Source organism: Pieris brassicae, chromosome 7 (assembly GCF_905147105.1).
Source record: "Pieris brassicae chromosome 7, ilPieBrab1.1, whole genome shotgun sequence".
Lineage (NCBI taxonomy): Eukaryota > Metazoa > Arthropoda > Insecta > Lepidoptera > Pieridae > Pieris > Pieris brassicae.
The window spans coordinates 9,284,974-9,308,506 of record NC_059671.1 but is presented as its reverse complement, the minus strand read 5'-3'; the positions used below and the strand labels follow the sequence as shown (position 1 = coordinate 9,308,506).

At 34.4% G+C, this 23,533-nt stretch overlaps 2 protein-coding genes across 7 annotated transcripts; one reads left to right on the top strand and one right to left on the bottom strand.

The window, feature by feature from the left end:
* The first annotated feature begins 81 nt into the window (after window positions 1–81).
* On the top strand, window positions 82–1,461 carry LOC123712118 (26S proteasome non-ATPase regulatory subunit 4). Its single transcript, XM_045665078.1, has one exon. The coding sequence runs from the start codon at window positions 191–193 to the stop codon at window positions 1,268–1,270; it is 1,080 nt and encodes a 359-aa protein (XP_045521034.1). The 5' UTR covers window positions 82–190; the 3' UTR covers window positions 1,271–1,461.
* On the bottom strand, window positions 1,275–23,533 carry LOC123712115 (ribonuclease Z, mitochondrial). Of its 6 annotated transcripts, none has more exons than XM_045665075.1 (33): window positions 23,338–23,533; window positions 23,073–23,241; window positions 22,809–22,995; window positions 22,498–22,619; window positions 22,014–22,207; window positions 21,639–21,727; window positions 21,151–21,316; window positions 20,184–20,319; window positions 17,675–17,915; window positions 15,983–16,131; window positions 15,393–15,608; window positions 14,270–14,412; window positions 13,493–13,659; window positions 12,153–12,348; window positions 11,234–11,466; window positions 9,643–9,793; window positions 8,340–8,423; window positions 7,922–8,032; window positions 7,390–7,446; window positions 6,979–7,047; window positions 6,233–6,361; window positions 5,517–5,606; window positions 5,197–5,259; window positions 4,609–4,674; window positions 4,227–4,301; window positions 3,773–3,862; window positions 3,505–3,558; window positions 3,195–3,293; window positions 2,484–2,549; window positions 1,925–1,978; window positions 1,743–1,850; window positions 1,483–1,596; window positions 1,275–1,412 (listed from the first exon to the last, which is right to left on the bottom strand). In XM_045665075.1, the coding sequence occupies exons 1-33, from the start codon at window positions 23,342–23,344 to the stop codon at window positions 1,369–1,371; spliced, it is 3,939 nt and encodes a 1,312-aa protein (XP_045521031.1). In that variant the 5' UTR covers window positions 23,345–23,533; the 3' UTR covers window positions 1,275–1,368. The 6 variants fall into 6 exon arrangements, with proteins under 6 accessions (XP_045521031.1, XP_045521032.1, XP_045521027.1 ...); XM_045665076.1 differs by having other exon boundaries at window positions 23,343–23,533; XM_045665071.1 differs by having other exon boundaries at window positions 23,073–23,533.

Below are 23,533 nucleotides of genomic sequence, written 5' to 3'. Positions count from 1 at the left end.
AGTTAACTTTAAATTGGCAAAAAGTATAACCTATGGATGTACCTTGTGCTGTATTAAAATTACGTGTATCTGTAACATTAGACAGCAAAATCTTTTTGTCATTGTCAGTAGAAAACAATTCTGCTTAGTGGATTAATTTATCGAAGAAACAAAGATTTACTTTGAACATTTAAATTAATTGCCAGCCAAGATGGTGTTGGAGAGTACTATGATTTGTGTAGATAACAGCGATTACATGAGAAATGGAGACTTTTTGCCTACTAGATTACAGGCCCAACAAGATGCGGTAAATTTGGTGTGTCATTCAAAAACACGATCAAATCCTGAGAATAATGTTGGATTATTAACTTTAGCTAATGTTGAAGTATTGGCTACTTTAACTAGCGACGTTGGTCGCATACTCTCTAAACTTCATAGAGTGCAGCCAAATGGTAATATCAACATCTTAACTGGTATCAGAATCGCGCATTTAGCTCTTAAGCATCGCCAGGGAAAGAATCACAAGATGCGAATTGTTGTCTTCGTTGGTTCCCCTGTGAGTACTGACGAAAAAGAGCTTGTTAAACTGGCTAAGAGACTCAAAAAGGAGAAAGTCAATTGTGACGTAATTTCTTTTGGAGAGGATTCAGATAATAATCCTTTACTCACGACGTTCGTTAACACGCTCAATGGAAAAGACAACACGTCAGGAGGTAGCCATCTAGTGTCAGTACCAGCTGGCGGATGTGTTGTATTATCTGAAGCATTGATCTCTAGTGCAGTTATTGGTGGGGATGGTGCTGGCCCATCTGGATCTGGCTTGTCACCATTTGAATTTGGTGTTGATCCCAATGAAGATCCTGAGCTTGCTCTGGCTCTGAGGGTGTCTATGGAAGAACAAAGACAGCGTCAAGAGGAAGAGTCTAGGCGTCAACAAACAGGAACGGAGGGTGAAACACCCAAAGCTGGGGAAGGTCAAGGTACTGGTGTAGCTCATGGCCGTGAACCAATGGAATTATCAGAAGAAGACCAGATTGCATTGGCAATGCAAATGAGTATGCAACAAGATGCCCCACAGGCTGAAGAAAGCATGGATGTTCCTGAAGAGTATGCTGAAGTCATGAATGATCCAGCATTCCTTCAGAGTGTTCTTGAAAACTTACCTGGTGTTGATCCTTCAAGTGAAGCCATCAGAAATGCTATGTCCACCATCAAGAAAGATAAAGATGAGAAGGAAGATAAAGATCAAAAGGATAAGGATGGTAAAGGTTCGGGTTCCAAGGAAAATTAAAAGATATTTTTCAATTTTTTTATTTAATTATGCTCGTAACTTTGCAACAATTTTGTCAAACACCACAATAAATATATACATAGTTCACCATGAACAGTTTATTTCCAAGATACCCAGTTGAGTCCTTCTATTTTCTCATATCCTGTAATAATAGACATTTGCATTAGTTTTAATAAAGAAATGTACACATAGTAATGTTTTATTAAGCATACTTGCATCATCCCAAAACTTTTTTGTCTTGAATTTATTTTTAGCCTGAAGGAGAGCTATTCTTCTTTGTTCCTCAATTAGCGGTTGTGGCTTTTGTATAGAAGTATTAGGTGAGTCTAAAAGTATAAATTCACAATTAATAAATACTTGTTTACTTACAGCCCAGCCCTAGTTCATTATTTTCTGTTGTAGATATTAAAAACCAATTGAAACCTTTTTATTAAGTTAGACTTAATGAAAAATAAGAGAAATTATATCTTACGACAATTCCTTTTTACAGAGTGTTCCTGTTTCTTTATATTGAGTACAAAATGTGAACTCTTTATATCTTCTAACTGTGGCTTAAAACTTTTACTGCCATAATTTACAACTGAAAATAAATAATGATAGTTGATGAATGAGGAGCAGTGTTGGCCTACCGGCTTTAACGTGCGTCTCTCATACCTGAGGTTGTAGGTTCGATCCCTAGCTGTGCTTCTTTGTGCCCATTTACATTAGCTGGAATGGTGAATGAAAACATCATTAGGAAACCGGCTTGCCTTAGACCCAAAAAGTCGACGGCGTGTGTCAGGAAAGGATATAGCAGTATCACCTACTCGACATAGAATATAGAAATTTGTGGCCCAGATTTAATTTTACTTTTAGTTGAGAAAGGAATTGCTTATTTCATGGTCTGTGCCATCGGCATGATCTCTGAGATAACCTTTAATTTACTTTACTTGGTTAAACGTCTAGTGTAACCTACACTAATAAAAAGCGTACGAGAACCCCGCGCACATCCTCCAGGCCTGGGACCTGGCGCGAAAATATCTCGCTTCGGGGGAAAAACGTTTGGTTTTTTAAAATTCTAAACTTATTTATTTTTATATATTTATGCTACATGTTCTTACTAATGGTATAGGTCTCTGAATAATGTACAGTATTGGTCTATTGTGTTGATGCATGACAAACACTTTGGAATCCATAATGGCCCTAGCTATTTCGAAATTAACATACAACTTACAACTTGGTTTCACAATAAAAGGGGTTTTAATATGTGCTGAAATTTCGTTCTGATTTGTAACCTCACCTGTAAGAAATATAAATATATTAAAATCACTTTTAAAAGTCTTCTTTAGTTGGGGGTTGTTTAAATTTTGTTTAGCCTCGGCGGCCTCGTCGGCGATATGGACACTAGTCTTGAGACCTGAATAATAACACTGAAACGCTCTTCTGTTATCAAGTATTAGCCTACGAGGGAAATGGGGAAGTCTGGTAGCTCACCATCCTTATACCCGGTAACCCTGCCTACGTCTGACGTTATCGCCTTATACTAGTGTAACACTTTACTACTGCTCCTGCCGCTGCTAGAAATATTGCCCTTTATACTTCTAGCTGGAATATCATCACCATGTGTTCAGACGCTTTTTACTATGTACCAAACGGGTCTCAACAGCAGCGGCTTGGGCAGTTAGAGTGCAAAATACCTATTTGCATACGCTGCCCACTGTTGTCAATAAATAACCTTTGTTGGTTTGGGTTTAACTGATTAAAAGGCGGCGTATTTCGTATCAAATTAAATATGATTTACAAGTTTCTTGATAATTCCTAGTTATAGAAAAGTATCGAGCCTGTATAAATGAGTTTTAGGAGTGTGAAGTTATTAAGCAAGCCGGGAACATACATAAAATAACTCGACAACGTAATATTACAGATTTGTGATCTCTGAACTTACTATTGGCTTTTATAATTGTAGGCATCTTGATGTGTCCAAACATTTCATTGTTTTGATTATTTAAATATTTTTCCGAAGAGGCATTCGATTTAACATCATCTGTAACAAGACAAGGTACCTATTTGCAATAGGAATGTTTACTGCTGCCGCAATATAATTACGAAAAAATTGGTGTAAATTAAAATGCAATAAAGGTAGTGTTAAGAGAGATTTACAATATTTCTGTTTAAATGACTTATAAGGAAGAAAAAAATCTAATATTTAAAAAAATATTGATAAAACATTCAGTATTGCTTAAATATTATTATACCTTGATTTTTTTGTTTATTTCTTGAGGCTTTTGAACTTTTTGTTCCTGTTAAGTCTGAAAATAATTAAGATATATTAAATTATATTTTCTTTGCCCCATCCCCATGCGTTTATAGTATCGATAGATTGTTTCACGTGTATAATGTTAAAAGGCGTTTCATGTTTTTCCATCTACCATGGCAACCAGCTCAAAATATATAAATTGCACTCAAAACACAAAGCTTATTGAACAACCACATGCTATCTACATAATGTGATTCAAATCTCACGTTGACGCTTCTTATTCGCGGGAGTTGACCTTGCTGGCACCAAACCACTCTTTAGCTCAGGGGATGGTGGCCGTGGTGTTACCTTGACAGCTATATTAAGAACACGGCTCATTACAAGTTTTTTAATAACATACATATCTTTGTTTTCAAATTACTATCTATAAAAAATCGCAACCAATAACATGTTTTGCATACATCATGATCAAGTCCAACGAATACTGTAATCATATAATTAGATGATATTTGACTACATAAATATTTTCTCAGTAAAGTGTTAGTTATTACGATATATTTTTCATTATTAGTGAAGCAGACACAAACGTTGACCTCTATGTTCGGGCACATAATTTTTATCTTCTATTTATGCTTGACTCTTTACTTCTGATGAAATCTGTTAGATTGAAAAGTACTTATATCGCGATATGATGTCTATAAGACAGCCCAGGAAACTAACCAGTATTAAACGCCATGAGTGGAGGATTTCTTGTCTCTCTTGTATTGGGTCGCTTATCTCTACACGTCTTATTGGCTGTCCAAAACAAATAACTAACTGCTATTATTGTTATGATAAACTGCCATTGTAAGTACGATAAGCATGCGACAATGCGGTAAAGCCTCCAGAGTAAAATGTGGGTAGAAATGCTGATAATCGTGTCTATTACTGAAATAGAATTATTTTAACTACCCTCGGTATTTTTACGATTAATACAATGTGAAACCACCGCACAAGTGCATTTACGGTATGGATAAGGTAACAATATAAATGTCAACAAAATAAAATATTATTTAGAAACGTTTTTACCTATTAATATTAAGTAAGAAACAAAATAACTCACGTAAAATGCTAACTTTGCTGAGATCGCGTTTTGGTGTCGAACTGGTTGAGGATGGTCTGTTCTCCGCTTGAAAAAATATTCATTCAGTTAACAGATTATTCTGTTAACTTTAATAAACGGAAAACTAGTCAAGTTAAAAAGAATTACGAGTCAATAAGAGATTTCTAAAATTCATAATCTTGACAAGACGGGCTTACTTAGCTGAATTGGTTATAAATCACATTACACAGCTTGCTGACCGTTTCAAGAGAGGCTTTATCACATACCAGAAAATGTTAATTTGCATAAAATTACCCTCGACTCGAGGCTGAAACATTTTTTCAGGCTATTTCAGAACACGTCAGGTCTCATGGTTTAGTTTTCTTATACAGCCTTTATTAGAAAACGTAGAGATTCAAAAGCGTTTCTATCCGATCCCGAGCTCGTTATATTATGAAACAATGTAATTTTTCTTTTCGTTTTTTTACGTTAAACTTACTGAACTCTTTCAGAAATATAAACTTATAAACTGGCTTTACATAAAAAAAAATTACGTTAAACTAAGACTCGCTTAAATATTGTATAATAAACAATTGAGTACGACCTTACCTTTCCAAGAGAGTAAAGGCGATCGACTGCTACTAAACTGCGGTAGAGGTATCTTGCTTGGGGCTAAGAAAAATAGAATATTTGGCCAAGTAGATATCGTTTCACCCTTAATTTTAAGATTTGTAAAAAGTAGAGAAATTGTTATTTCACAGGCCCAAAAAACACCCACTTTAGTGGCACAAAATGGCAAACTAGTAAGAGGAGTGGCAGTTTGTAATATGTTAGTGAATGTGAACACATCGTATTTTTTTACTTGGGGTGTTAATGAAACAATACATGCAAATAATTTTAATGAAGCTTACAAATAAATTATTCTATACCTGGCGAAGAAACGGGACGGCCACTCCGATTTACTAAAAGCCTTTTATTCATGGGCGTGACTAGAGGTTTTCCATATCCATTCGGTGAATCTGTAATATTTACTCTTTACAACTAGTGTAGTCATGATACGACTTAAGAGTTATTTAAAAAAAATAACCCATGTTAAATGCAATATTCTAATGGTAAAAGATTTTTTGGAATCGGTCAAGTAGACTTCGAGTTTATTCTTGCATAGAAATGTGTCTCTGGTTTTCCTCATAATATTAGTAAAGCTTTGCTTCTACGTTAAAAAGAACATTATTGAGTCACTTCACAAACTTGAAAAATTTCGGCTGCGAAGGATCATTAATGAAATACTGAAATTAGTTCTTATATATTACAAAATGTCATAGTTTATGTGAATGAACATTTTTCAAACTGAAGTGAATTATTAAAATTACAGAATTATCTACGCTTTTGAACGTACTTATATTAAGTACATAATATGTAATAAACAAACTGCTTTAAAACTTCCATTTGTATGCTATTTTGTGTATAATCGGTGGGTTTGAGAATAAGATTCTAAACTTTTTGTACCCTTAAGTGATAAGGATTGAACCGCAATATTTGGCATTAAAATATATATTATACCCTTAATTTTAACAGTTCTACCACCAACACCTGTTTGTAATAGTGATTTATGATAAACTGCTCAGCTAGTTAAATAATATTTTACCTGCATTCGACGGTGTAACAGTATTATCACTCGTGTGACGTTGACTATTTCTACCAGGTTTTAATTCCTTTCTTGGTTCCGCTGACTTAGATGAAAAATTACTTGGAGAATTTTTATTTCTTGAATGCGCTGTAATGTTTGTATTAAATTAAATTTGATAAATTTGTCGCATCACGGTCCCACCTTGAAACAGCTCCAATTTTTTTCTATCGTTCTTGTACGTATTACTATTAAATATTATTGGCTTTGGATCCCTTAAATTGAACTGATAATATTACATGCATGATGTATAATATTGTCTCAGCTCCCAGTGAATTACATTAGGTTAGATTAAAGGTAAAAAATGTACCTTTTTCATTCATTTCACAAATCGTGATATTTTAATTAATTTCTATTTGGGGTTAAGGAACATGCGCCACCACAATATTGCATGGTACACCATTGCCGAGTGATGAAAATATGTATAAAAAAAATTGGAGCTGTATTAAGAAGATATTTTCAATCAGATCAGATATTTAAAATTAATTTAATTAACGTAATGATAAATAGGAAAGGCTTGCTATCCCTTATCCTCCCCTAGCCCTCGACGGCCCAGGAAAAATGCTGAACTGGTACTGTCACATGCGCTGCCAAACTTTAAAACCAAAATTAAATTATTTTTTTAATCGTATTGGAATACTGATGAAGTCTGAATAATTTCTACATACATCAAAAAAATTCCAAAATTTTGACATATTAATACTTACAATTGACATCCCGATGTTTTTGTTCAACCGTATTTTTTTCATTTGGTTTATGTGACGCACCCGATCGATCTATTAATATAAATATTTTCGGTATAGCCACACCCTATATACATTTTATTATCATAGGGTGTTCAAATACTATTGCTCCAATAATTGCATAATAAAAGGCAAACAGACAGGAGGCTTACCTGATGTTAAGTTATACCACCCATGGGCACTCAATGCAATGCTCATTGCCGGCCTTTTAAGGTAAGGTAATCAAACATACAGATACTGTTACTTGCCTATTTAGTTAGCCACTGGTTTTTGTTAGCGATCTAAAGATACCGAGAATGTGTAAGCAAGCGTATCCCACGCCACCTTTAAGGCTTAAGCTAAAACTATTTCAAACCTCCCTATATTTATACTTACTCGAATTATTACTTCGTGATCTTTCTGTTGACTGAGCTCCGCTCCCATTCGTAGAATCTGACAAGTATTACCTATTAAGTATCTACCTATTAAGTATCTACCTTCATAAGTTTTAAACTACAAGTAGGTATATATATATATTTGACCAGTCAATGTCGATATAATTGTCAATATAATAGCAAATATGATCGCCTCCTGTGTCTGACACACGAAGTAAATTTTTTTTATCTTCGCCGTGCGAGCGAATGTTAAATGCACACATAGAAAGAAAGTCCATTGGTGCACAGCCGGGGATCGAATCTCAGGGAGAGTAGGACGTTGAAGCCACTAACTAGGCCAACGCTGCTCTATATTTGAGCATGAAAATTCGGTTTTTACTGTATCCAAAAACACAAATATTGTAATCTATATCTATTGTTGCATACATTATGGACTACTTTCAGTCAAACAGCCATTGTTCATATGTAAATGTTTTTGCTTTTCTACATCTACCGTTAGATCAACATCAAAATGAATACCAAATAATCCTTACTAGAAAACCTTGAAATCGGGGAACGACGAGGCGAAGAACAAGACTTGCTACGACAGCTGGAATTCACCGCATCACTTGTCACAGGAGCACATTTGCTCTCCCTTCTTAACCCTAAAAATATGATGCATTCATCCCTATTCATCATGGCCCTACAACCTTTAATGGCTACAGACTTCTGCACCTGCTTCATTAAATCAGATGTTTTTTGTTTATAGTCAGAGTAAGAAGAGAAGTGAACGCACATGTTTTGGGCTTTGGCTTTAGCTTGAATTAATTTTAAGATTAACCGTTAGATAAACGATCTACACCAAATTTATTTGTAAAACAATAATCCAGAAACATATAAAGAAGAGAAAATGCCTTAATTCTAACGAGTGTAATATCAAAATATCATCGATAATAGATCAAATAATCTTACGAGATGAATTGCTCTCTCTATATTTAAGTTTATCCTCTTGTAGTGATGCCGCCTGACTGTTCGTTCGACTTTTACTGGACGCACCTGCAAATATGCAGTAGGTAATAAAAATATAAAATAAATAACTCACGATAACTATTTTTTAAAATTTAAATACATATTTGCCGAAGTTGTAATTAACTAAAACTCTATAGTTACTACTCTTCTAAACAGCTGTTAGGTTATTGCTAAAGGGATTTTACCCTGACATTATAGATAGTACGAAACTTATAAAAAACGGTCAATTTTTTAAAATTTTTGATGAATTCTCTAAAACCGATGTACACGGCGAAATAATAAGAAACTTTACCTTTTTAAATTAACAAATAGTTAATAGACTAGACTAGAATACAGATTTTCCTGGTGCCTAGTATTTTTTCACCAAAAAGCAATACTTTATATATTATTTATATGAAAATACTATATCTCACAATCAAATAGTACGACAGTTTTCAAATTTATACGTCTATTTTGAAGATTGGGGATAAATAAAAATCATATTATTTTAACACTAGTAGCGCCATCTATGCCTCTGCCTACGAACTTTTCAGCCCACCTAATATGTAGTCAACCCATTCTACGGGAGTGCAAAAAATAAGAAACAAAAAGGAAACGTAACAATACTAAACACACAATTCTAATCATTTAAGTGAAAATCGCAAACGAAAAATTTGGTAATTTTACCTGACACTTGTAAACGTGTTTACTGTTTATTCCCAATTAGTTATAAATCTTGTGCACAATATTTATCAAACCACAAATTACAGAGCATGAACTACATAAAATCTACTCATTACATACAGGTACCACTAGTAATAAAACAACGATAGAATATTCAAAATACTTTATTAACCATATTTAACAGTTCAAACTTAACATACTTTGACAGTACTCTATCTCCAGAGAAAACCTTAACTCAAATCCAATGTTCTACATAAGGGAACAATACCTAGTCCTCTGACATAACTATGAGTCTTACCCATACGTCAATATTTTGACTAAATACATTATTTATAACAAACTAAACTAACATAAATAAGAGACAAAACACTCATTCGTATGTATCAATAACATCATTCGATACAAGTTTCTACTTTACCATACTCAGTCTGATGTTTCATTATCATTTACATTTTAGTACTACAGGTTCGATTCAATTAAAAATATTATTAACCAGTATTAACTTTATTAATATATACATACATTTATGTACTGTCAGCAAAAATGGCGGTTCAACTAAATTTTTATTCTAACTGTACAATACCGGAAGTAGGTAAGTTAGGAGCGGACGCCTGTCGCTCCTTGTGCTTCTGTCTTAGTGCCGCTTTCAGTTCCAGTTCCACGCAATGTTCAGCAAACATTAGCTGTAGGGGAGCGTACATGTGGGGTAAAAGCCCCAAATCACTCATTGTAATCTAAAATATAAAAGGCATAGAAATAATATAAAACATATTTTTATTGATTTAATGTTTTGCAAAGATAATAACAGAACACCAGGAAACAGGAAAAAAGGTAGGCCATTTGAGAGTTGGTCTTTTGGAACTAGGAGACAGAGTCATTTGGATAGACTTGGCGAAATGGAGTGGTCTGGAGGAGGCCTTTACTCGCAGTTACATACATTTGCAATAGTTGTTACGGAATAAATAGGCCTTTTTATTATTATGTATTTGAAAATGGTTCTAAACCTCTACAATATAACGAGCAGTGATAGCGTAGTTGTGACTCCATTGAGGTCGTGTGTTTAAACTCCAGGTTTATAACCAATACTTAATCCATTGAGACGGGAAGACTTCAAAGTCATGTGTCAGGCACAGAAGGCTGATCAACTTGCCTAAGCAAGAGAACAAATGCAGAAACCTGAGGTTCTACCAACCGTCGTGTGATTTAGTTACGTCATTATAGATCGACAGCAATATTGATACTCATTACTTAGTATTGTCTTTTGTTAACATAGCTTTTACACATTAAGAAAACACTTAAACGGAGCTATGTATTATTATTATAAACTTATAATTATTTACATAATTTTAAATTTAAATTTTTCCAAAATCTCGCGTGCTTTACAGCGTACGTGGTCACGGTGACCACGTGAAGTTAAAAATAATAATACATAGCTTCAATCCGTTTACAAAGTGTTTTCTTTATACTTATTATTAGAAATTAGTTCGCATACTCGCCACGCCTCTTTCCGCTGACTAATAACATAAGTTTACATTTTTGTATTACTACGGGCATACTCAATTTCTTGACATACGAATAAAACAAATAAATGAGCGGCGCTACAACTATTTTAGGTCTGGCCCTCAGATTTCTGTATCTGTTTCATGATCATTTGTTAATCTAATAGGCAAGTAGGTGATCAGCCTTCGCACGCCGTTGACTTTTTGGGTCTAAGGCAAGCCGGTTTCCTCACGATGTTTTCCTTCACCGTTCGAGGTGATGTGCAACAAAAAATACGCACATAGAAAGAAAGTCTATTGGGGCACATCCGGCAATCGAACCTAGGACATCAGAAATGAGTGTTACGTTATTTAACTAAAATGTGAATTACAACGTAAAGTTAACTTATATGTTCTCTGAATATTTAAATTCCCTCAAGCAGCCATTAACTTAAACCTATCACTAATGACTGTGGTTACAGCTCGAAGGTACACTCCGCTGCTTTGACAATATTCTTTATACTATACAAACGTCTTTTTTCTTATACAAACAAACAAATTGAAGAACATATAAAAAATATGAGAAGCGGTCCCTATAGCATGCGAACACGACAAGAAAAACAAACACACAGAAACTAGAATCATAGAGTAAAAAAAATCTTACTTAATCTTAAGTTGTCTATAGTAAATTCTCACCTGCATATTATCAAAAGCGATACCAACACTTTTATTATCATTCAAAATGTTCGCGTTGAGTCTTGGCAATCTCGCATATCTCTGGCTAAAATGCGTCAAAACTGTGAATGTTGCGTTCATTTTCCGTCCTATATCTATAGCTTGAGACGTCGTTGAATGCATTTTTGTGCGAGCTTCGTCTGCCAATTCATCTTCCATCGTCGCTTCGTGGATTAGGAGTGTAGAGTTCATACCTTAAATAAAAAATATTTGTGGTCTTAACCTCAGAATGTGACTTCCGTATGTCAATATTCTTATGCATTTGACAAGAGTAAGTCTAACTAAAGTACTAAATAAAGTACTTTAAAGAATCAAAATTTTGCTGTAAATCCGTGTCTTCGACGGTATTAAGGACACGGCATTTTCAATGTATTTTTGACATTTAGGGTAACTGCCGTATGACAAAACTCTAAAGCATTTGACAAGTGGAAGTCTTACTTAACTAAATAAAGTACTTAAATGGGTTCAAAGAATCGACAATTTTGCTGTAAATCTGTGTCTTGTATGTATTTTTGACATAAAGTAAGTATGATCCGTATGTCAAAACTCTAATAGATTTGACAAGCGGAAGTCTTACTTAAGTAAATATAGAATTCAAGCGGGTACAGGCAATGAAAAATTTTGCTGTAAATTTGTAACTTATTGACACGATATATTCACTCATATTTTTGACTATTTATAGAATAATCTCTAAATTCAAATATATTGTATCTGTCACTAACATATATAATTCCGATTTGCATAATTATATAGAATTAATTGTTATTGATTGAACAGGAAAATTCGACAAAATCTAAACAATTGTTTAGATCCTTACAAAAAAATAATAATCAACATCCATTTCTGAACTCACTAAAAATACTTCACATCAAAATCTTACCGATCTTAACCAGCTCTTCACACGGTATCGTGTCTCCAGAATAAGTAACTTTGTGCTTCTCGTCTACTTGAACAGCGACCCCGAAAGCATTAGGACAATGTGAGACCAGACAAGACGTAATATTCTCAACGCCAATACTAGCTAACACCGCAGATGTTAAGTCTGTGTTCGGGGAATCTGATAGTTTTGCTTCTAACTAAAAGTATAAATAAAATATTTGGGTAAATATTGGGTACTTTAAAAAAGTATTTTTATGGTAATAGTCAATAAAATATTTATGGACTTTCCTTTTGTAAATATTTGAATGTTTTTATTTATACATATATAATATATGTGTACCTAGTTCAGCCATAAGTTCTGTCACAAATGAAAATTCATGGCCCCTCTAGGAGCCCCTTAACAGTATTTATGGCCAAAGTTATATATATTCCATCTTTGGTTATATGTTTAGTATATATTATTTTTGTTATATATAATTTAACTGTAGTTTATATGTAACTATAGGATTACGAAATAAATAGCTTTTTTTGTTTCTAAATCTTATGGATTTTTTTATTTAAATTTTTTACTGAAATTAACCTATTTCGCCTATGGAAAAGCTATATATTTTAACAATGTACTTGAATTATTAATATTAATAAAATATTGTATGAAATATAAATAATAATGAAATAGTTTTTGTATTATTTTTTTTCGCGCAATTACTAGTCCTTGTAGGACAAGAAAAATCAAGGCCAGACACCGAAGGCTGATCCACTCGCTCATAAATATTTAACATGTAGATATACAGGCATTTGTGAATTAAGTTTTTTTTATTTATTTACACATAGTTACCATAATATACAAAATAATACAATTAAAAAAAACAAAAAAGCAGATTACATAAGTTATTAGACAACGGACGGCCTTATCGCTAATAAAACGATTACTTCCAGGCAACCCTAATATGGAACAATAAAAACAAAGTACAAGAAGTGCATAATTAATTAACAAAAAAAACTCAAAATACCATGTTAAACTAAAATTAAATAAAATAAATCTAAAGAAAAAATTTAAATAATAATATGCATAAACAAAGATATGAAAGTTAATCCAAAGGTTAATTGAGTAACAATTAATATATATAAGTAGTTATTTACGAGGCAGAAGAAAAATGATCAAAAAAAAGATTTTTTAACTAAATTTAAAGATTGAGCTCGTCTGATATCAATTGGTAAATTCCAGAGCAGGATACTTTGCACAGTAAAGGAGGAGTGAAAGAAATCAGTTTTATGAGTAGGAGTTTCAAGAATTAGATTGTTGTTTATAATTAAACTGATAATCATAACTAATACACTTACCAAATTCTGATTAGGTATCAAAGTGAACTCATTCCGTATAGTCTCAAATTGCTGGTCGTACTTCGAAAGCCAAGTCACAATTTGGCCAGGGGCTAACAAGTATAACGTGTCGTCACTTGAAATCTCATCTAAAGCGTGACGTCGACCTTGAAGAACGCCCATTAAACCTGCAAATTGATGCACAATATCCAATTATTGTGCGCTCCCTCGAAAAGTCTAGCTACTGACTGGCCAATAGACCTCGCTGGAGAGTAGGATTATATTAGCGGTCGGAATAGTAATAACAAAATTTTGTTAGCGCGATTCAGGGTATGACGTCATCGTACTAATTGTATCCACATTACAGAAAATCGTTGTACTTTCATAGGAGACAAAATGGCACTGCCAGTAAATCCAGTACTGACGAAGCGATTTCTAAGCCTCAAATTAATTATACAATTACGGGCCTCTATCTCCTTAATAAACATCTCTTTCCACTAGGTTTGACAGACAGTTCTTTGTGCAGGGGCTGTTTTAGCGCAGATGAATCAGTTACGTTGTCAGTCTACATATTTTATAAATTATATGTATATATAATATGTAGGATTATAGTACACGTGAGATAATATTTTAAGAAACAGAAAGACTTTGACTTCATTCAAAATAATAATTTGTTTGTTTGATGTTCAATTTCAGTTTCCTATATTTTATTTAACTATGTTATCTGTTTTGTATATTGTCATATTATAAATATATTGTAAGATTACTAATAAATAAATAAAATAAAAAAAAACATACCAATATGATGGTCAGCATGTAAATGAGACACGAATATTGCCTTCAAGGACCTCAGGAAAGTGTTCACGCGCTTTGGTCCGTAAAATCGGACTAGCTGATTAAAAGTGCCTTCACCACAGTCTAACAGCATTGATCGATTTTCACTGTAGAAAATTTAATAAGCATTATCAGTATTTGGCAAAGCGTTACAGCGCTAACTAGCTACCTGTGGAATCGACTCCCGGCGGGACTTCCCTGGAAGATACAACCTCCAATTGTTTAAAGACGTAGGCAATGCACCAACTATAATGGGTGTCCATGGTCTGCAATTACTATCTTTTTTGGGCGTTCCGTGGCCTCGTCCCTCTCCCGCTTCCCCTTCCCCCAGATGGAATCCTATCATTTTTGTTTTTCAAACTAGTAAACGATCAGCCTTTTGTCTGATACAGGTAATTGATTTTTGGATTTCAGACCGTTTTACATAATGTTTTCCTTCACCGTACGAACGAAATGCGCACATAGACATAGAATGTCCATTAGTGCACAGCCGGGGGATGAAACCTACGACCTCAGACTCTGAAGCCACTACGCCAACACTGCTTTTTTGGTACATTCATTGGAAATTATAAGATTCCATATCATATTTCTTCGTTTTCCATGATAGCCTCTAACTTGGTTAAGAAGTACGTTCGGCAAGATCAAAAATAATTTAAGTTAGTTTCATTTACTAGAACTAAAGTCACCAAATAATCGAATCAAAATATATACAATACTAAAATAATACCCTGTAATAGATTTATTTTAGCTTACAATACAAAATGAATAATTGCCACAAAATATACTATTATAGTATTTGTGGACAAAGGCAGGTGCTGCTCTTCCACCGACCAAGGTAACCTCTGACAGGGCCAAAGGCTCCACTGGCCAAGGTCAAGAGTCGAGAAGTTGTATATATCCTTAGCGAAAATAGTTTGTTAGAGCGTTTCAGAGTGTAAGGTCGTAGTGATTGGAAAACTGTCTAATTGTAATCTTTTAACCGTAAGACTGTCTCTTTCTGTAAAACTGTGTTCACGCTGTGACGAAAAGGGACAAATGAGTACTTTCTTCACCAGTTTTTATACAAAACTATTCTACTTATACTCACTCTATTTGAAGAACAATTCCACTTGTATTCCTAGTCTTACTGGGTATACAGGACCCGGTACCCAAGAAGACCACTTTGGGAAACTCCCGGGCGTCACTCTTTGCATACCGAAGGTTGTCTACCAGGGTTCGAAACTGTTCCAAACTGGGAACAAATCCATCCACATCCATCGTTTCTTGGATGTAATCTTGGATGTGGAGTTTTGGTTCTGCTGACCTGAGGGGATATGTAAATGATTTAAATTAAGAACGAAATAGATGTAAGGAATTTCGTGTGTATAAAGCATTGCTTTTGGACGAAAAAAAATAGTATTGAAGCCATGGCTTGATAAACATCATTTGGAACATTTTTCTCCTTATTTCTTTATAGAACGAGGCAAACGGGCAGGTGGCTCACCTGATGTTAAGAGATACCTCTGCCCATGGAAACTCTCAATGCCAGAGGGCTCGCGAGTGTCCGAATGATTAAGAAATCTTAAAGAATAAAGTTAATAGTTAATGCAATTCAGTGCTTCCTTAATTTAGATAAGGAATTCAATAATAACTCCAGCTGTTTGAGGACTTATCCTCAAGACAAGACTAAGGTCTTACCTATCCAATTCCCTCTTGGGTCGTAAATGAAACATAGTGAGGGTCCTAGCAGCCATGAAATTAAGCCGCGTGCTATCACTCGTGGGTTCTCCCTCTCCCTGCCCCGAGCCCTCCATGTTTATAATCGTCTGGAACTGGGCCACGGCAATCTAAAAATTAGTACTATATGCCACCACCACACCATGCAAGCGTTTCTACATATGAATATAATGAAATAATTACATTAGAAAGAGTTGTTGGACGTAATATTTTTAAATTTCCGCTTGCTTCTATTTTAATCTTTTTTTTTAGGTTGGAATAAATCCTAGTTTTTAAGAATGTTTGGATAGTACGGACGTTGTTTAGACGGTTTTTGAATGAGATTAATTTTTTTTTAATTAAATTTGTGATGTTAAACTTTTGTCTTATTTTAAAAAAAGCTAAAATACATGATAAATTTAAAAAACGGTTCACTTTTGGATAATTCATGCTGAAGGTTGTCTATCACGTATCGAAATTGTTCGAGGCTGGGCACAAATCCATCTATATACCTGATGGACGTCTTTAAAATTGAAGGTTATATTTATCACTAATAGCCTATCATATTAAATAAATAATAGAATAACTTATCCATAACTACGCATAAATGCGCATTAAAATAAAATTCATAAATACCAATATTATTTGATAGAATTTATATTCCGTAATAAATAATTACAGATAGAAATGCTAAGCGGAAATTAGGTCATCTTAGGACGTCGTAGGAAAACAGACCTTCCGTACTACGCAAACTAACGCAAACATCCACAATATGTTTTTTATAAATCAGTGGCGCTTCAATCTTTTTAGGTTTGTGCCTCATATATCTGTATCTGTTTCATGATCTTTTGTCAATCTAATAGGCGAGTAGGTCATCAGCGTCCTGTATCTGACACACGCCGTCGACTTCTTGGGTGGGTTAGGTTAGGTTAGGACACGCCGGACACGCCGCTAAGACACGCCGGTACTCACGATATTTGCGTTCACCGTTTGAGCGAACTTTAAATGTGCACATAGAAAGAGTCCATTGGTGCAAAATCGATCGAACCTACAACTTCAGGGATGAGAGTAGCACGCTGAAGCCGCTAGGCCAACTGCTCTTTCAACAATATATTACTACGAATTATTAATGTATTATAAATAATTGTCACTGCTAATTGCCGATCAATTCCGTTCTATCCAGCAGATTAAGCGACGCAAGTGGAAATGTATAAGTCATACACTCCGAAGAGATCCCCAATCATATCCTCACGAGGCCTTGATTAGACGCAAGGAAAGTAGAAGCGTGGCGGTCCCGAGCAAACCATGCGACGTACAGTTGGCAATCGAGGCTCACTTCTGCTCCATCCAGGAGTGATCATAAGACATTAAGTAACAACATAAAACTTCACCACTGCTTTTTCCCTTTATCCCACCCACACATTATTCACATATACTAAGGCTCTGTTTCACAATGTATGGATAAAGTACCAAATAGCTATGCAACACAAATTATTTGGAAGATAAAAGTTCCGAATGGCGCTATCTAACAGCCGTGAAACGCAACAATAGTGTTTGTCCTACCAAAAAAATAAATAGCTTAACTGGAACTTATGTAGAACTTATCCGTACATTGTGAAACAGATCCTAAAACTTATATATATAGCCAATATACAATTTATCTATTTTACATACCTTATTCTTCAACTCCTCCAATCCCTTTAACCTTATTGGGCTACTGGTCTTCGGAAGTGGGGGATGGGCATTCCACACAGCAGGAACACTCAAATCCTTCAGTAAAGGAAATATGTCTGGGTCCAGCAAATGTAGCTTGTGTTGGGTCTTATGAACCGCTTCCGAGCCAAGGCAAGAATTCTGCCCGTTAAGTATCAGATGTTGTGTATTTGTACCAAATAGAGACATGAAGGCTTGGTACCTAGAATTTATTTCAATATAAATTGAAAACATATTATGACACGGGGTCATACAATACATAGGGTCACAGTTTATTGAGTATACTTTTTTATATAATAAACGAGCCTGCGGAACGCCCAAAAAGGGCAGACATCGCAGCCCATAGACACCCATTTTTGGTGGGTGCGTTGCCGGCCTTTGAGGGTGGAGTACGCTCGAATTTTGAATTTTGATTACTTTAATAAGCGTATGTGGTATATGTTTGTGTGTCTACTATATTTCAATTTTGAGTACAGCCAAAATTACAACAAAATCTGATAAGTACTTTTTGACATTTGAGTATCGCTCACATTCTGGAGGAAACATGTAAAATATTAGGTCCTTACATATGAAATTGGCGTTTCATTCGGCGTTGGCGAACAAAAAGGCGTATATTTTTAAATATAATATATTTAATTAATCAAAGTATGAACCATTGTTTTCTATGCACTTTTGCCATCTCATAGGTAGTTCATTGATCCCTTTACTAAAAAAACCAGTCGGACGGGAATCAATAAAATCTGGGAGGGGATTCGGACTGCCTCATCAGAGTTAAATTTTTTCCCTTGCAAGAAGTTGTCCAAATTTCGAAAAAAATGGTAATCTGTTGGAGGTCTGGGGAGTACGGAGGATGTCTTAGACATTCCAACTGAAGCACTTCTAATTTGGTAGCCGTCTGTTGTGCAGTGTGTGGTCTAGCGTTGTCGTGAAGTAGCAGTGGCGTGGAGCGATTGACCAGCCTAGGTTGTTTAGCCGCTAGCTTTTCCATCATGGTTTGCAATTGCTGACAATAGACATCAGCCGTAATAGTCTGGCCAGATTTGAGAAAACTGCAATGAACAATACCGGCACTAGTCCACCAAACGCTTACAAGTAACTTTTTTGGGGTTAATTTTCGCTTGGGGCAGGATTTGGCTGGCTGGCCAGGATCCAACCATTGCGCTGAGCGCTTCCGATTACCGTAAAGAATCCATTTTTTATCACAGGTAATGATTCGGTTTAAAATACCTTCATTATTGTGCCGGTTCAGTAATGTAACGCAGCAGTCGACGCGCGTTTGCCGGTTTGCTTCAGTCAATTCGTGAGGTACCCACCTTTCAAGCTTTTTAATCTTCCCAATTTGCTTCAAGTGAATTAAAACAGTTTTATCACTTACACAGCAGCCTGCAGCTAACTCGGACGTGGTATACAATGTACCCGCTTCCACAATAGCCATCAATACTTCATTAGCAACTTGGGTCCCAGGCCGTCCACGGGGCTTGTTCTGCAGGTCGAAATTTCCAGAACGAAAACGTTGGAAGCAAAAACGAACTGTTTTCTTTTGCAACATGACCGCCATACACATCATTCACCCTTGAGTCGTTTCCGCAGCACTAGTGCCACGGCGGAACTCGTACTCGTACATAATGCGATACTTTCAAGTTTTCCATTTTGTAAAATGAGTGACGCAAACAGAAAAAAACAAATGAATGACGGTCATCGAAGCACAAATACATGAGTAAATAGCTGTACAAATTTGAATTTGGAATTCTTTACCAAAGAGGAGAACATCGTGATTAAAGTGGCCAGTACGAAATACGCCAATTTCATATGTAAGGACCTAATATTAAGTTTCAATACTTTTATACCGAACAGCTCTGAGTTAGGATGTATTATAGCTTCTAGTGAGACCCTAAGATATCAAAGTCAAGGTCAAAAATCATTTATTCATATAGGTAACACAATGTACACTTATGAACGTCAAAAAAAGAAATATACATTAAATGCTTCTAATTTGTCATTTACTGCCAGTTCTCAAATCAAGGGCGTAGAACGGAATAGAAGAACTCGCAATACACTCTCCGCCACTCTTTTTAAGCGCCAAATTTTTTTTTGTATTACACAACGTTTGTAAGAAGCTGCAACCATCACACCATGTTCCACGTGACAACAGCAGGAGGCATGGTGAAATAGGAGCACGCACTTACATTCTCGTGGGAACAACACGCAAATACATAGTCAAAAATAACTAACATCACCGCATACACGAATTTAACTACGACCAGTCACCACAAGAAGCACCCGTTCACGAGTATCACGCATGGCCAGCCATTGGCCCCCTCGCCATATTTTAGGGAGAGAGACAACCCGGCGTATGGACGCCGCCACAAGCATGTTACAGGTATTATTATTGTATTAATTTTAAATAAAATTTATTACTCTGAAACTTTTTAGCTTTTTAATCTAAATACAAATGAATGATTACACTCACTTTGGATGATGGAAAACATGCGGTGGTGTATAATGCACTATAACAGTTGGAATGTTTTCGGTTGGATTGGTGCCATTGTCAAAATGAGCTGCAAATTCATCCTCCTTCAGCCATTTGATGTCTGGCAATTCCAGAACTACAATAAAGAATAAGATGTCTTTGAATGTCACATCTAGTTATGTTAATAACGTTATATTGTGTATAAGTTTCTTTAATAAAGTTGTGCAAATTTATTAACACAGACTTAAAAGTCTATATATATATACTAAATAAGCGAAAAGCGAAATGGTTTTGTGTAGCTTTTCAATTAGTGTTAATGAAATTGATTATATCTAATTACGAATCCACACACATGTCTATAAAAATCGTAAAAGTTCAATATAAATTAATAGCATAGATATATATTTAGAAAACATAAAAACTTTACTTCTACCATTTATTTATATCTGTGAATGAGTGTCTCAGAAATAATTACTATTCATTAGTCACACAATGCCTGTTGTAACATCGATGCGATCCTGCGACCTGAACTTTAGTAAAACATATTACATATTGTGAGCAACTATTATTTTTATTTTATAAAGGTTATTTTTAAATAGTTTCAAAACGACGTACAATACTAACCACTAAAATTTCTCACTAAGTGAATACAATTCTTTGAGAAATAAAGTATCTTTGAATCGAAACAAACCAAAGATTCAGTGTCGACAGTTATGAGTTAGCGCTAAGGATATCTCAATGACAAAAAGTTTTGGATATTGTCAAACTAAGTCATAGTATGTGTAGTCTCCACAATGAATTATAGTTTTGAACCCCAAATAAACGTCACTTTATTATGCCAGAGAATTAATCATTATTTTGTTCACCCAATCATAGTATGTACAATTAAATTAAAAAGGAATGCTGAGTTCAAATAGACAAAACCCATTTTTACATTTTGAAGATTTTAATAATTATTATTTCTTACCTATAAACACAGGTCCAGGGTCATCTGGTGTTTTGACATCCTTGGACATCACAAGTGTTCCATCTGGCAACACTACATCCTGTCCACTTTTTAATTGCCCTAACATTGGACCAGGTTTCACTCCCATTTCCACACATTTCTCTAGGTCTAGGGTACCTAAACGTTTCTGTAAAATGGTTTTTAAATATAAAATTCCAGTAGAATTTTGAAAAAGTTATTATTTTGCAAAGCACCTTTGTTTTCAAAGATGTTAATATACAATAAACTTAATTTATAAAGTAGTTGCTGTTGTAAAAAATGTCAAAGCTGTTAGACCCAAATTTATCTAATAGCCTAATGCCTAATAAAATAGAATTATCTTAGGCTTGATAGAGATCCCTTAATGATTATGTAATCATTTGTATATTTAAGAAATACTAAATAAAAACTATACTAGATTGATTTATGATATTTAAACATAAACAATATTTTAAAGATTTTTCAATTACCTTTAATGTACAAATGTATGCCACACTACAATTATTGGTGACTTTTGGTACAACATGGTGTAATTTCTCTGGCTTTTTCTTTTCTTTTTCTAAAAGTAAATAAAATATTATATATATTTAATTGAAGTCACAAAGGTTGGGAGTAGACCCATTTTGTGTTTATTTAAAGTTTTTACTACAGCATGGCTAGGCAAACTCCAACAGCAAACAGGACCAACAAAATAGTGTTAATTGTTAAAAAAAATTTGCTCCTTTCCATCATAGATAATCATTTCCTATAATTAATGTGTAAACTCTTTATGTCTCCTTTTTATTTACTATTTAATTTTTCTGTTAAAAATGTGAAAATATCAGGGTATAACATATGGAACACACCTTTCTCAAAAGAAACTTTTGACCTTTGTTTAGAATTTTTACTTTTGTCTGTTTCACGCCTATAGTAATCTGTGTCATCATGTATAAACTCTTCAAAATCTTGTTCTTGCTTGCTAGGATGTTCTGGAGAAGAGTCCAACTTTGGTTTCTTAGCTACTGGCTTCATTTCAGGAAATAAGGTTTGTTGGGGGCTCCTTAAAAGATACACAATATTCATAGTTAAAATATTATTACTATTTTCTACTAAGAATGTGTAGTTTTGTTAAATCAATGTAAGCTTTATTATCAAGTACCAATTGGAGGAAATTCATTAGAGTACTTTTACCAAATAATAATGTACATATACTGCAATGAAATAAAACATAAACAATACAGGTCATTTGATTTAAGACACAGGGTGCAATAGGTTTAATTTAGAAACATATAATTAAATATAGAGGAATTTCTATAGTTTTCCATTATAATAAAGATTTGTTATACTTACAGTATAACATACTTCACAGACATAACATTATCTTCATAATCTTCACTGGGGTTACATTTTGCCATTGTAACATTTAAATCTTTCATGATAACAAATCTTTTTGTTGCATTATAAAGTTCATCCTAAAATGATTAAGGTAATTATTATAAATTATGGATATTATTTTTTACATATTTCAAAATCATTTTTTGATTGGACTTCTCAGTTTCAATTTTTTGTATGCACACAATTCAGAAATAAGACATAGTGTGTTATAACTCTTGTAAGTCAAAAACCAATAAATTTTCACATAAGTCACACTTAATATTTACCAGGCCTTCTGGTCCATGTAAAGTGATATTAGGAACGCCAACATCCTGCAATGTAAGTGACAGACCAGGTAGACCTCCCAGGTTCTTCCAGGTCTTACTTGTAATAAAAATGTGGTCTAATTTGGATAGCTTCACTTTATGCTCATGAGCTAGACGCTGTGTGCATTCGCCACAATTAAACATATATCTGGAATAGTTTGTTATAGATTAATTTACAAAAACATTTACTATGTCACAGAGGAATTTCACCAAAAGGAAGTTTACCGTTTTTGATCTGTGAAGAGATATAACGTATTTGGTGCACCTCGAGCCCCTGAGCCCAATACTTGTAGGTAAATTGTGCTGGGACCGTACTTATCACCTTTCTTAGCATTTTTTTGACGTTGTCGTTGAACTTCAGCTATCCTCGCAGTATTTGATTTCGGCATGTTGGCTAAAATATCCAACAGCCGATTATTACCCTTTGTTGAGTAATAAGCGTTATTTAAGAATTTACATCTAACTACTTTTGTAAATAAATAGAGTTTACCGCACATGTGTTTCGAGGTTATTAATTATTCAGTATTGAATCGTTACGAGCATTTCTGTGCATCAAATCTCCTTCAAATATGAATTATATGGCTATTGGACATAATTTTAACTTATTTTAAATGTAAATAAATAGCTTTATTTATTTTAATTGATACATTGGCAGATTTTTAGATTTAGAACAAATGCCGCACAGA